This window comes from Topomyia yanbarensis, chromosome 2 (genome assembly GCF_030247195.1).
Source record: "Topomyia yanbarensis strain Yona2022 chromosome 2, ASM3024719v1, whole genome shotgun sequence".
Lineage (NCBI taxonomy): Eukaryota > Metazoa > Arthropoda > Insecta > Diptera > Culicidae > Topomyia > Topomyia yanbarensis.
This window is the reverse complement of record NC_080671.1, coordinates 31,830,088-31,844,892: the sequence shown is the minus strand read 5'-3', so window position 1 is coordinate 31,844,892 and position 14,805 is coordinate 31,830,088. Positions and strand designations below refer to the sequence as shown.

Below are 14,805 nucleotides of genomic sequence, written 5' to 3'. Positions count from 1 at the left end.
CCGATGATTGGCGCTGGCTCCCAAGCAAAATGAACAGCGCTGATGTATTAACGAAATGGAAACCCGGTCAGCCTTTGGATGCAAACGGTGAATATGTGAAAGGACACGAATTTCTGCACCGTCCGATGCAATATTGGCCTCCTGAAGAAACTGTGACACCAAATCCAAAGGAAGAGCTTCGAGCCGTTCATTTGTTTCACGAAATAGTTTCCACTCAAACGCTTGTTGACTCCACCCGCTTTTCATGTTGGAACGTTTTAATTAGAACGGTTGCCTGTATTTTTCGGTTCATTTCGAACTGTCGCACGAAAAAATTAGACCAAGGAATTGCAACGTTGCCTGCCTCACCGAGGCTCTTGAAGGTTATAAACAAGCCATTGACAGCAGTAGTGACCCCACTTACCAGAGAGGAATATCGAAGTGCTGAAAATTACCTATGGAGAATGGTTCAACAAGAGACCTTTGGCGACGAAGTGAAGATCTTGTTCAAGAATCGCGGTTTGCCTCCCGAGCGATGGTATGCTTTAGAACGTTGCAGTCCTCTATTCAAACTATCACCGATGTTGGATGAGCATAATGTTATCCGGTTGGAGAGTCGATCTGCACATGCTGAATTTATTTCGTTCGAGCTGAGATTTCCGATTGTGCTCCCTAAAGACCATGACGTCACTAAGAAGCTTTTACTTTTCTACCACAAGAAATTTGGTCACGCTAATCGTGAGACGGTAGTGAACGAGATTCGACAGCGCTTTTATATCCCGAAATTGCGCGCAGCAGTACTACAGGTATCGAAGAAATGCATCTGGTGTCGAGTCCACAAATGTTCTCCAACATTTCCCAGAATGGCACCTTTGCCCGATCAGAGGCTCATGTCGAGAATGCGACCATTTAGTTTCGTGGGCATCGACTATTTGGGGCCGCTCAACGTAACTGTCGGACGGCGGAACGAAAAGCGATGGGTGGCATTGATGACGTGCTTGACCACTAGAGCCATACACATGGAGGTTGCTCACGGTCTCACCAGCGAGGCGTGCATCATGGCCATACATAGATTTATGTATCGCAGAGGAGTCCCCCTTAAATACTTTTCGGATAATGGGACAAATTTTCAAGCTGTAAGTAAAGAGTTTGGAAGGCTAGGAAGACAAATTGACATCGATTGCGCGGAAGCTTTCACGGATGCTCGAACGCAGTGACACTTCAACCCACCTTCGGCCCCTCACATGGGTGGTAGCTGTGAAAGGCTGGTGAGGTCTGCAAAGTAGGCAATGAAGGCATTCGATGATGGAAGAAAACTAACCGACGAAGTGTTGTTGACTGTTTTGGCAGAATCGGAAGAGATGATCAACTCTCGGCCGTTGACGTACATGCCTCATAAACTTATAAACTTCTGCTATGATAGTCAGGCTGCAAGGCCCTTAGCTCAAACAAATCACGGTCCAAACTAGTTATCGCGTGCCGAACCCAAAATCGAAGAACTAAGCATAGTCAACACTATCTATCTTATCTGGGTGCCCGGACATTCCGGTATTACTGGAAATGAATGGGCTGACGATTTGGCCAGGAAAAATGCAGCGATTGACTTCGTTTGTCCTGAACCCGCCCCATTACGCCAATTACGACAAGTTGGCTTCACCAGAGCACCGTAAATGTTGGAGAATTCTATAAACGTGTCGCCAAACAAAGACGTTTCTAGAATAACTGTGCCTAGTGATTTCGAAAAATCTCCAACGTTTTTCGAAATAACACTGCGATATGCTGCTCACAGCTTTAACCGGCCACTGCAAACTCAATTATCACATGGCAACTATTCAGCGTGCTGAGTCATTTCCATGTGATCTTTGTGAATCCGACTACGGAATCTATCATCTGAAATGCAACTGCTCGGTAGTAGCGCAATTGCGATTTCGTGTTTTCGGCCATCCTTACATAGATTGTTTGGACGACTGAAACTCAGAGACATACTAGAGTTCCTTATCCAATACGGTAAATGAGCTCCACTAATAAAGCAGGAAAATCTGACGGCTGATTTCCAAAAGTAAACCGAAAGGTAGAAGAAGAAGCTTTGCGCAATGAGCCAAACAACAATTCCGAGCGAGCCTATAGCAACTCGGTTCTAAAACCGATTTCAGCAGAAGTGCTCATTTAGGTTGAGAAAGTTAGGTAAACATTTCTATTTCGAACCATTAACTTGGTCCAGCAGACTTGACCATACATAATTTAAAGTTGTTAGTCGACCTCATAATAAATAATACTTATTTGTGTAAAGTATAAAGTAACCCCATTACACAGCGTATTGCTTACATTTATGTCAACGCGATACTAATATATTATATCTAGCAAACAAACGCGAAACCCTTTCATTAACCAACTGTTGAGCTCTGCAACTTAGTTTACACACATAAATCAATATTTAAACATGTGAATTCGGAGCTTGTTTGAAATTTCACACCCCGCTGCACATTATTGCGCAACTTTGAAAACCAAACAAGCCTTATGTTTGCACAAATTTACCGGCTTCCATCTAAACAAACAAAATTCACCTGAAATGTAGGTTATTTCGTAAAAAAACAGACAGACAAGGCTAAATCAATACTACAAATCAGCGCCCTCGTTAACTGTCGATCTATTATTATTACTGTCAACCACGCATCCTCTATTTTGTCAGTTTGTCCAAGCAACTGAAGAGAAACATGGCTTTACGACAAAATAAACAGCCAAGTGTCCGTCAAGCGAGACATACCTACCACAAGAAGCCGCAGGGCGAAGATTTTACATATTACAACATAACGCGCGCGTAACGCGCAGTGGGTGCATTATGCGGTTGCCGATGCTAAGCTGGAAAGGCCCACCCGTCGTGAGTCGGCGTTAATGCTCTAAAGTGTTTATGGGAGGTATTTCCCAAGATGACAACGATTTTAATCTTATCTAATACAGATGCTTTCAGTCACTTCTTGCACAGTTGCATAGTTGCGTTCGATATTTCTCTAATCTTAATTTTAGTACGACCATAAAACAAGGTACTCACCGAATGTTCTCCCGAAAGCCTCAGCAGCTGGTCCGTTTTCATCTTCTTGATCTCCGTAACAGATGAGCTAGAAACCCGCGAAAGTCGGGTTTCCATCTCTTTGATCCACTGCCGCAGCAGCCGTGGATCTCCGTAGAAAGTCTGCATCGGAGACGGATTGTACATGGCCTAAAACAAAAATGTCGTGATGATGAAACAATTTCCGTTAGACTAAATTCATCTCGCCACTAACCTTCCGATAGCAGTCAACGTCATCCTCTTCGGCTCGAACCACCCGACCTTCGATTTCGCCTCGAGCTTCCTGACAACTGTCGAGCAGGTTTGTGTCCATAATGAAATTGTAGTTCGTCTTAAGTGCCGCCCAGAAATCGTCCTTTCCGATGCCGGTCGTGGTGCTGCTCTGCAGGCTGCAGGAGCTGTGACTGTGACCACTGCCCCACGACCGGCGCCACAGTTCCCGTTCCGAGTCGCGTTTTTTCTGCAAATATGGTTTAAAGTGAAAATGTCCAACATTTAAAATAATTGGTTTACTTACCTTCAAACTATTATATGGCCGATCGATTCTCAGTCTGTTCTGTGCCAGCTCGGAACCCTCGGAAGGGCCCTGTGGAGGCAGCGAGTTGAGTGACAGTGACGGTTTGATAAAGCATCCGGGATTGGTATTGGCCGAGGACGACGACGCATTTGCCATCGTCGGAGGATTCATCCTGGAGCTGCTTCCGCTACCGTGTGAATGGGTCTGGGTTGATATCGAAGCCATCGGGGATGATCCGACGCCGGCGGACGACGAGGGTGTCGCCGGGATGCCATCGTTTTGTTGCTTGGTACGAGTTTTTTCCTCTCCTGTTGGTGGCTTCATAGTGATTGATAAGTTGGGGTGTTCCGTTGTGGAGTTCCTTTTTCGTTTGCTTTGGTGGTTTAGTGCGTCCGTATTCCGGTTCTTAGCGGGAAAAGCAGTTGTGGAGTGGCTGGCACTTTCCGAGCTGGCGATTTACGACAGTCGTCATGTTTGGATCGAGCTTTGTTTTCTTCTGGGGTCTTGAATGATTTCCGTTAATTCACAAAATGGACATTTTCAAGGGTGAACATCTGAGGAAAATAGAAAAGAAAAACATCATAATTAATTTTTTTTAACTCATTGACGTGTACGTGATTTAAAAAATGCTAACAGCAAGCTTCAGCTAGGAACACGAATTCTTCACAACCACTCAAACTAAAGTACGACAAACGACGTGACACGTTAAACTGATCCGGCCGATCTAATCGACGCTTTTCTTTTGCTTTCAGGAGTGGACAGCCATCGACACATCACAGTCACACCTAGAACCGAAGTCAGCGGAAAGGAAAAACACGGACAAACCAATCGGCATCAATTTCCTTCACTCACCATCGACGCGGCAAGCCAAATATCACTCAAAGCGGGACGGACGCGACAGCAAATTAATGTCCCCGCGCGCGTTCATCCCTCATTCCCAGAATAGGGCAAAACCGAAAACATAAAAACAAACAGCTTTCGGCGCTGAATCAGCGACCAGCTAATCGAGCACACGCCACTTTGGCGGTTTCGGTTCGGCGGAAGTGTTGCCGAATATTTGGTGTGTTTTTAGGTACTATCAAAGGCGGGAACAAGTCAGTGACTAGCGTATAAAGTTATTGTGTAACTTGGTCGTAACCACTGAAAGGTGCCTATTGAGCTAGTCGCTGTTTTACCACTGCACTTCATTAATGCATATAAGCGGCTATTGCGCTCTCAAAACGCTGATTATTGAAAGGATGTTTTTACCTAGTTTTTGTATGCTAATTTGCTACAGTTTCGCTTTTAAAATGCAAAAAGTGCACTACGAAGCAGCTGAAATGCAAGTAAAAGTTGTTTTTACCGCAAATTGTACCGCTTGGTAAATATCTGGGGTTCTTCAACTCGATTGAGGCGATTGACATGTCGTGAGATTTGCTTCATTGGAAATCAATTTATCCTCGTAACAATTGTATCCGTTCAAGGTTGATTGGACATGACAACGCGAGGTAACATTTTTCCAGAATATAGCAGAAAACTGTTTCTTGAGACACTGTTATTTTTTTGATGCAGAATATTATCTATTTTAATTATAATCCGGACATATAAAACCGGGTATTTTACGGGATTGATTTGAATCATTTATCATTAAATAGGTGATAATTTTATAAGGTGATTCATCAACAGTGCTATCATTGAGAATGATCCTTGGTTAAGCAACCAATTTTTCCGATCGTATTTTATTGCAAATAATTAAGTGGTTATCATTTTGTTATATTCAAAATTGCACATATTTTATCGTATGTAAGTTTATTCTTTGATTTGAAAGTATTGTTAGCGAACACGTATCCGCCGGTTGATGCCAAACGAGCCTATGGACTGATCAAACTAATTTCTTTGTTTGTTTAGTGTTTACTTGACCACCTAGGAAACTAATCCACTGGCCAAGTTATATGTGTGGGGAATACGCATGGTCTTGTCTGAGTGAAGTGATGACTGTTGAATCAAGTATGAACCAGTTACTAGTTCTAGTAGTTAGTGTAAAAATTAGCGTCATCGGTTGTATATTCGACATACAATGCTAGTCGTTTCAGGTATTTCGGTAGTGCTTATTTTATATCGTTTAAAATACACTTTAGTTAGTTCAGAAACGCGCCGGCCCCTTATTCAATTGTTCGCGGAGGAAGAAACTAATACATAATTTTCGTTTTATTTGCTCCAAAATACCAACGTTTATACACGATGAATAATAATTGTATTACGAAATCTTCAATTACAAAGGTATTACAATATCTATTTCGACAAATATATGGAGACGCTAAAGGTAATCGCTTTTCATGATATTGCATTGTTTTTGGAATGTCGTGTTTCGTCGGAATAATAAAATTGTTCATATACCGTTTGATTCAATTAAACATAAGCAACACTCCCGACTGTCGGCAATCTGGAACTGAAGTTGCTTTTTTTACAAATCGAGCATATCTAAATTAATTCAACAAACGATAAATCTATCAAAAATTCTCGGCAGCCAGCTGCCCAGAGCAATGAACACACGATAATACTTCTGAGAGTTGCATAGATCGCATCACTTATCAACGTGAATCCAGACTTATGTAACTTTTTACCCCATGCAGAGGTATACACGGTCTCCATAACAACGTTTGTTACACTAACATTCCTTTTCTTTCCCGATGACTGTAAGGACGTGGCCGGCGCCGTTATTGGCATTTCAAAGTATAGAACTCTCGAAACGTGCACATTGAGAATGGATAGCTAATCCCAGGTCGCATTCGTTGATTCTCTGTGCAATTTCGCTTGTTCATGGATAATCACTTTACGCACCATCCTTCCCTCATCAATTCACCGCCTCCCCCAAGGAAAATTTCCTAGTTCCTCCAAAATAAACTTCCCCAGCAGCTCTGTAAAACCAGTGAAAAATTTGGTTTGAAATGATTTTGAATTTGAAAACTCCTTTAAAATTGAAACTAATTTAAAATTTCTTAACAAGTTGAATTTTTTTGGCGTGGCTGTCGACCCATTGTATGTATGTGCAAATCGTACTGAATATGTAATGGACATTTCCATCATTATTTTGAACATAACCATGGAATCGTACACGTAAAAAATCCGTCATGAATTCATGAACAAAAGGTCACGATTTCGTGAACTGAACAATTTACGAAAACCATGACCAAGTTGCTGAAAATATGGATAATAAACCTCGAATTCAAGAAACTATGTGATTTTTCAAAAAATAGTTCGCCCCGAGTACATACATGGCGTTACATTAGAATATTTGGTTAAGGTACTGTTGTTGTTCTCTGGACATGTTTAATTTTTGTTGTGATCCTAGTTCATGATTTAGGAATACACAAGTCAAGTGATGTTCGTGATTTCAAGAGCTTATTCGCGATTCTTATTCGTGATTTCAAGAGCTTATTCGCGAGTCAAGATTTTCCATCACGTTATTGTGCTATCTTATTTAAGAGTTTTCTATCAGGTTAGCGGGATTGAAATTCATGATTTCAGGATTTTTGTAATCGCATTTTTTGTAATTTCTATTCACGTTATCGTGATATTTTAGTTATGAGTAGAGTGATTCATGTTCATGATTTCAGGATCTTAGTCACGATTTTGGATATTTTTGTCACCAGTTGTGTGATAAATGTTCATAATTTCAGGGTCTTAGTCATGATTTTCGTAATTTCTGTTCATATTATCGTAATGTTTTATTTTAGAACTTTGTTCCAAATTTGACACGAAAAGTAATATGACTAATGTTCATGATATCAGCCGTTTTACCATGGTACTCGTAAATTCTCTTCGTCTTATTGTGATCTATTACTTTTTGGTTACTATCGGTTTTTATTCGGAATAACGTGACAATATGAATTGGATTATAAACATGTGACTGATTCGCCATATCTTGTTCTGTGAATTATATCACGCAAACTATTTGGCATTCTCAGCACAGTTTTCGTTTTCTATCCCGACATCACCATTAACCTTATCAAACGAATAACGATGTTCGAGGTCCTATTAGTTTTTTTATATCTAATGCTCGTGTCTATTATTATGGTTGCTAGCAGCTGGACATTTCATAAAACAGTGCATGGAATAAAAATGATTCCACGAATAATTCTCCAAATTTTATGAGAGTTTACGAAAAATTTTATTATCATGTTGCATGAAATTGTGAATGATTAGCGATATCTTCTAAATATAACCAACACGCAAAATAGATTGTAAATCATGTACTAGGCATCATGAACCAGTTCACGAATACATGAATAATATTTAATGAATTCGTGAACTATTTCATAAAAATTAACGTGAGTTGTGACTTATATTAGATATCATGAACCAGTTCACGAATATATGAATTATATTTAATGATTTTTTTTTAATTTTTTCACCTTTTCTTTTTTTAATAGCTTAGAAAATGTGTGACAACACTGGCAACTAGATGGATGGTGGTAATCCGTAAGCTTCCAGAGTCTGGTTTGTGAGATAATGTAAGACTTCAAAACCGATCTATGCTTCCGCAGCCGTAATGGCCTTACAAGAAGCCAGCAAGGCATACCTGATTGGTTTGTTCGAGGATGCGAATCTGTGCGTCATTCACGCCAAGCGCTCTGACGGCTTTTTACGCGTTTATTCCCAGTTTTCGTTCAGCTCCTGATTTGTGGCCCACTGTCATCCGTTTCTGGATCCTTTGAGACGGTCGAATGAATATCCATAAGTTTTTCCAAGGCACGATGCGCAACCCAGGATTTTGCATCCTGCTGAATCAAATCCTTTCGCGAACGGTTTGCTGATTTGCATCCATCTCGACCAGAATCTCACTGATAACTGCAAAATTTACGGCTGTAAACAATACACTCTTAAGGAAACTGGACAAAATTGATTAATTTCGGTCAAGTATGAAAAAAGCTGTCCAAGTTTGAAAGTGTCGTAATAATTATTGACTCTCCCTTGAGAGCTATATTTATGATGACGGCGAATTAATAGAGCCTTTTTAGATTGATTTCTTTGTAATTATTTTTTATTGTTTTGTATTTTGTATGTATTTATGAAAAAATTGAAATGCACTCTTCACGCGCAAATGTGGTTTTTCCTCTTAGTGGAGAAATAATAGTTTTTATTGTAAGCAGCATAATAGGACTAGTTAATATTTTTAGTTGGAGTTCAAATAAAGCAATTCGTTTTCTAAAGTGCTGAAGTGGTAGAATAGAGTCTTTGGCACAGTCTATGGTACGGTAGGGGGACGGGCATAGCGTAGTTGGTAAATCGATTGCCTTGTACGCATAGTACAGTCTACGGTAGTATTTTCTTTTCGGATCATCGTTGACGATGTGCGATTTCTAAATATCTGAAACATCCTGCAGAAACTGTGTTCTACTGTTTTCGACCAGGTAACTAAGACACAACAATGCGTATTTTCTCCGCATATTCAATTGCATATGCATTGGACCAATAAATCACACATTCAAATAAAAAAGAAGTATTACACCTTTTAAACTGTTCCGGACAGTATAATTCAGACTTCGAGACCTGCATTGATAAAAACTAGTCGTAGTCGGATTACGTGTCTGTTATTTAAAAGTGCGATTTTGAATTTTTATTTTCATTGAGAGTCTACCGCATTTAAAATAAATATTATGTTTGGTTTAACATTAAATCGACATAACTCTAATTTAAAATTAAAATTACACACAGTAATTGCGGCGTCAACTGTTTTGCACACACGGCTGAAAGCACCGTGACTTATGAGTTTTTTTTTCTCAATTGTCTGGGAAGTGTAAAACTTGGTAGAATAGAAAACCAATTCGGTTGCGGTTGTTCGGTGTAGAGTGCGATGAAGAAAGAAGGTGCTGCAGTATGGATCGCCAATATTTATATTCGAGTAGCTAGAAGTGATGAGTTTCAAAGTTGCTGTCAATTTTGCTGAAGAATTATGTAACAGCTCTATCGAATACTTTGCGCATCTAAATAGTCGTAGTACAGCAATCGCGGTAAAGCCCTTGACATCATCAATCCCTATTTTATTTTACTGTGATCATTCCAAATCCTTCTGATTTTCAATTACAAACGATTCTGCACGAGTGACAAACAAAAAAATCCTCCAATATTCAATTATTCCATCCTTGTAGAGTTTTCTAAGCACAGTTTGGGTTCGATTTTGTCAACAAGCATAACATTTTGGGGTCCACAAACGAACAATTTTATAAGCGTATTTTATTTCCATAGATTTCTTTGCGGTTCCGGCACCAACCCAAATCGATCCTGGTAATAGATATAGCAACCCTGTTTAGAAGTTGATATATTACATAATTTGATTATTATTATTATTACATAATTTGATATTACATAATTTGACTGACAATTGCATAATGACAGCTTGAAAGATCCGGTCAAAATATGATTTTTTCACAAGCGTGATATTTTTCGATTAAATATTTTAATTTCGGCGAGCATTTACTGATATCATCATCTACATCCAGAGCTGGACAAACTGAAGCAATGAATGGTTTTGGCTCTCACTCCAATGAATTGACTCTTCTGGATCTCTCACTTATTGGAATAATTATTGAGAGGAATTGAAACTGAGCATAATTTTATTTACAACATAAGTAAGATTATGACGGTCATCTTATTACACACAACGAGCTAGTATTAACAAACAGGCGCAACAAAGCACCGCCTGAATACAGTACACTGACAAGATTTCGTTTACTATACCAATACAAAATCAATGGTACTCAATCTGTCTATCATTTCAATAAGCTCTCTCTATCGCACGGTTTCTGTGTGAGATAGTTAACTGAAACACTGCGAGAAAAATGGAAAAGAAAATAACGATCAATTCATATTACTGTCACAATTCAAAGGCCATCGTGAGACTGCACAGCACGGTCAGTGTGATAGCCATCGTTTCTATGATGAGAAAATGTAAAGTACGATGCATCATCAAAAATGATGCAGTTTCCAGTTGCAACGTGTTTACGGTGAAGTGTACGGCAGCAAATTTGTATTTTTCGAGTTGTTTCGCTCTATATTTTTGTGTTCACTTACATTTATGATCAAGTACGTTCTTTTTCTTTAAAATACAGTGCACAAATTGAAATACCAAATTTTCGTGCCAATTTGCGTGATAATTGTACAACCTTGTTTTCGACATTTGACAGATCATTTTTATTTATACTGGTACTTTATTTTGATGGGTGGCCTTTTATTTTATTTTTTTATTTTCCGATTTTTTGACATCACGACAATCCTTCAAAACATTGAAAGTAGTTGCACGCAAGACTGCCTTTTCTCTGAACACTTTACGTAAATCAAGCTTGTACGACTTTTTTTGTAATAAACTGCGAAATTTTAGATTAACAGTGTAGTAAGAATACAGCTAAGTATGACAAGTACACGTTGACATATTTATGGTAGAATAAACACCTGAATTTAGTCTTGAAACATTCCAAGCAGATGTTTTCCATGGTTATTCTGAATTTCAAACAAATTTGAGATCAGTCCGACATGACTACCCGAGCAAACGAAAAGTTCATAATATCCCCATGGACATGGTCCAATTTCACCCCCACTGCATGGTATTTTGATGGTTTGACAGTTTTTTAGAATATCATGAATCATCGAAATCTGTTGCAATATTAAAAAAATCGTCGAAAAAATTTCTCAAAACCTGTTGAAACCAAAATTACAAACTCAAATCTTAGCTCAAATCATGAACTTTCTCTAAAAGGTAACCCTCAAAAAAGTCGTTGCGATACTAGATCTTAACGTTTCATGGCATCAAAAATGCAATTTAGATTTTTGAGCCTCAACCATTTTACGCGAGACCTTCATCGTGTCTGATTAAGTTCAAATATTGCAGACACTTTTTTCGAGAGGTGTGTTTGGATATATAATTCGATGGTTTTCCCCATACATGCCATTTGCACATTAACGCTGTCATCGGTACTGCTTTCTTGTGGTTCGCAGTCGGATGTTTCCTGTTCGTGTACGGTGCGTTATCCATTTTTTTCAGGGATCTGAGGTTTCGACGTTGTGTTGCGTGTTGATTTTTGCAATGAACTTTTCTACCTAGGCTAGGCTTCTAAACGTTACCAATACACAATTACGGACGTGATGTAGCTGTATGTAGGTCACTACCTGAAGATTCACATTCATTTTCAATCTTAGTAAGCGTTCCACTGTAGGTCCAATACGAGTTCGTCACTATATCTTTTCGAATGTGTTTCCATGTAGTATCAAAACTTTAATTTTTTTAAAGCTCAATCATTTCACTGAGCAGTCGGCGGGATTATATATTATAGAGTTTGTCGAAAAGATAACTAACAAAGCGGTAGAAAAGAAAAGACGGTTTACTTTACTGAAAGCTACAGTTAATCGATTTTATGCTTCTGTTATGGTGGAGATGCTAGAGTAGACTCTTCACTATAAATACTGTATTCCGACCAAACAATGTAAAAGAGAGCATCAAAAAATCTACGGATGACTGCTTTGATAAAGGGTAGAGCGGCTGATAATGTTGTTATAGAAATGGATAAACTATTTTTTTTAAATTTAGTACCAACAAAACCCAAACAAATCAATTCCGATGAGCCCACTGAGAAATTTTAAATTTCTCGTTTCACACCTTCCACCAGATTTTGTACCACTGTTGTGGTTCTCTTCTTTTGATGCCGAAAGCTAATTTTCGTCGAATTGTTTCTCATTCAAAACTATTTTCGGAGTTTTCTCGAGGATCTGTTTAACGATTGCCTAATATTTTGCAATTAGGATCAACTCTAAAGAGGTTTTTATCCTTGGGTACGATTTGCACGTTGTTGAAAGAATACCATTTCTGAGCCATTTTTCCGTGGTGATAGGATGCCAGATCTGGCTAAACCATCATGGAACAACTGTATTTCTTCAACAAGCGTTTTTGCAAACAGGCGGTGGTCCACGTATTTTGTCCCCGTTCCCTATAACTTACTTTTAGAAGGTCATTCATTAAAGTGTGCTTCGAAAGTCAGCCGCCTTGGTTATGCATTTATTATTTTTAATTTTTGTCGCATGTAATTTTCAATGTTCGTTCATTTGATGGCATTTATAAGAGGAAACTTATCTGCCGATTGACGCCAATCGAGCTGACATTTCTTTAGACTGAGCCAACTAATTTCTGTGTTTGTTGAGCGTTTGTTTGAACAACTAGGGCACTAATCTACAGGGAATTTAATATGCGTAGGAAATACGCATAATTTTGTCTGAGTGGAATAGTGACTATTGAATAATGTATGATGGTTGATAATTGCCAAATGAAAACCAATGAAAATGATTGAAAACCAGTTACCAGTTCGGTTTTCTCCAAATTCTGGTGTCTTAGCACTCGCCAGATGTTCCCCGAACACTTTAAAAATGTTCGCAGTCGATTTAGCAACTTTCAGCGATTTTACGAAATTCGGATTTTTCTTACGCCCGTACAAAATTTGGATACGCTGTTCCAGTTGCTTTGACGTCATTTTGACAACTGAATGGAATATGGCAAAAACAAAATAGAGGCAACACTTATAAAATATCAAATATCGGTAAAATAGGAAAAAAATTGAACATTAGTAGTTTTTATTGCACTGAACTGAAATTCACCATATTTGGACTAATCAGTTGTAAAAAATGATCACTAATTTTGCATTCAAATTCGAAGTATCTATGATTTATATAAACAACGTAAAAACTAATTTTAAGAAAATCTTTCCGAAGCAGGGTCATCAAGAACTTAAGAGACTTAAACGACTATTGGGAAATTATGTAAATCATACATGTATTTTTGTGCTTAATTCATCGTTCGCTAGTCGAGTATGAAGTATGTTGATGCGCGGTCTGATAAAAAGAACATATCCTGGATTTTCGCCACCCATACATTGTTGCGTATATTATTTTTGTTAATCTATCTTATTTTTCGAATGAAGATGATTTGCATTCTTAATAACGACAACAAAACCAAACGGGTGACGCTCGCATGTAATTTTTAATGTTCGTTCATTTGATGGTATTTGTAAGGTGACACTTATCCGCTGGTTGACGCCAATCGAGTTGACTGAGCCAAATAATTTCATTGGCAATTCAATGTTTATTTGACCAACTAAGGAATTAATCTTAAGAGGTTACACCACAGGACAATTTAAAAAAAAATAAATTATGCACCAAAAAACCACAGGCTACAATAATCGCTAAATGTCCAATTTTCAATTCTGCCGCAATGCCTATGTATATCCCGAGCGTATTGAAAACTTTAACCGTGTTTTTCTCGAAACAAGATTTTTTGAGCTGGCCGGAAACGTAACCCGAACAAATGATTTTTGTTCGTTTTGAAGCTTATAGAGTATATTCAAAATTGATTGCTCCAGCGACGTGCGTAGGATTATTTTTATTGGTTAATTTTTTCAATCAGTAATTTTGTGTCAATTTTTATGACATTTTCAGAGTTTTTTCACTAAAAAGAGAAAACGCGAAAAAACAAGATATTGAAAAAATCCTACGTACGTCTCTTGCTGTTGTGATATCGAAAAAACTTTAGTTTTAAGTTCCAGGCTAAAAATTACGGGAAGATAGGTTTCTCTCTATGGACCGTTTCCAACAATAGGCTCTGTGGGAAAAGGCTACACGGCCGCCATCTTGTGACAAAATTACTTGAAAAAATATTTTTTGTGCTTCATAAGTAGTATTATATATTCCCAATATCTTGATTCAGATCTTTATTGTGTCTACAAAAAATCCCAAAATATGCCTATTTTTTCGCGTTATACAGTGGAGGATTTAATGTGCGTAGGAAATACGCATGATTCTGTCTGAGTGGAATGGTGACTGTTGAATCATCTATGAGGGTTGACAATTGACAATCGAAAATCGGTTCGGTTTAGTAGTACCTTATTTTGCAACATGACGGGTAGCTTTTTCGAATTCGATTTACATTCTTAATAACGACAGCAAAATCAAACGAGTGTCAGATTCGGTTGAACCACATTTGTCTGATAAAGTAATCCTTTAAGGACCACTATTAGATTTCAATTTCCAACCAGCATTCACGACACACCTGTAGGTCCCAGATCGTACGACCCTGATATTTATTGACGTAGTCACTGTCTGATTTACCAGCATGTCATTCAAAAATAAAAATAAAGAGAAGCTACTTAATCACAACAATGCATTTTCAAAACCTTTTAATTTCACTACCACTGTTAACAATATTGGCAACCCTGGAACACCA

General features: G+C 38.4%; 1 protein-coding gene across 4 annotated transcripts in view; it reads right to left on the bottom strand.

The window, feature by feature from the left end:
• Nucleotides 1-14,805, bottom strand: part of LOC131682087 (klarsicht protein) — a 721,076-nt gene that overhangs the window by 550,034 nt on the left and 156,237 nt on the right. For all 4 annotated transcript variants that reach the window (XM_058963293.1, XM_058963295.1, XM_058963297.1 and 1 more), the window contains exons 2-4: nucleotides 3,564-4,117; nucleotides 3,261-3,506; nucleotides 3,029-3,196 (exon numbers count right to left, since the gene is read on the bottom strand). In XM_058963293.1, the coding sequence (XP_058819276.1) occupies nucleotides 3,029-3,196; nucleotides 3,261-3,506; nucleotides 3,564-3,887 (738 nt within the window). In that variant the 5' untranslated portion in view covers nucleotides 3,888-4,117. The remainder of the gene's footprint in view (nucleotides 1-3,028; nucleotides 3,197-3,260; nucleotides 3,507-3,563; nucleotides 4,118-14,805) is intronic.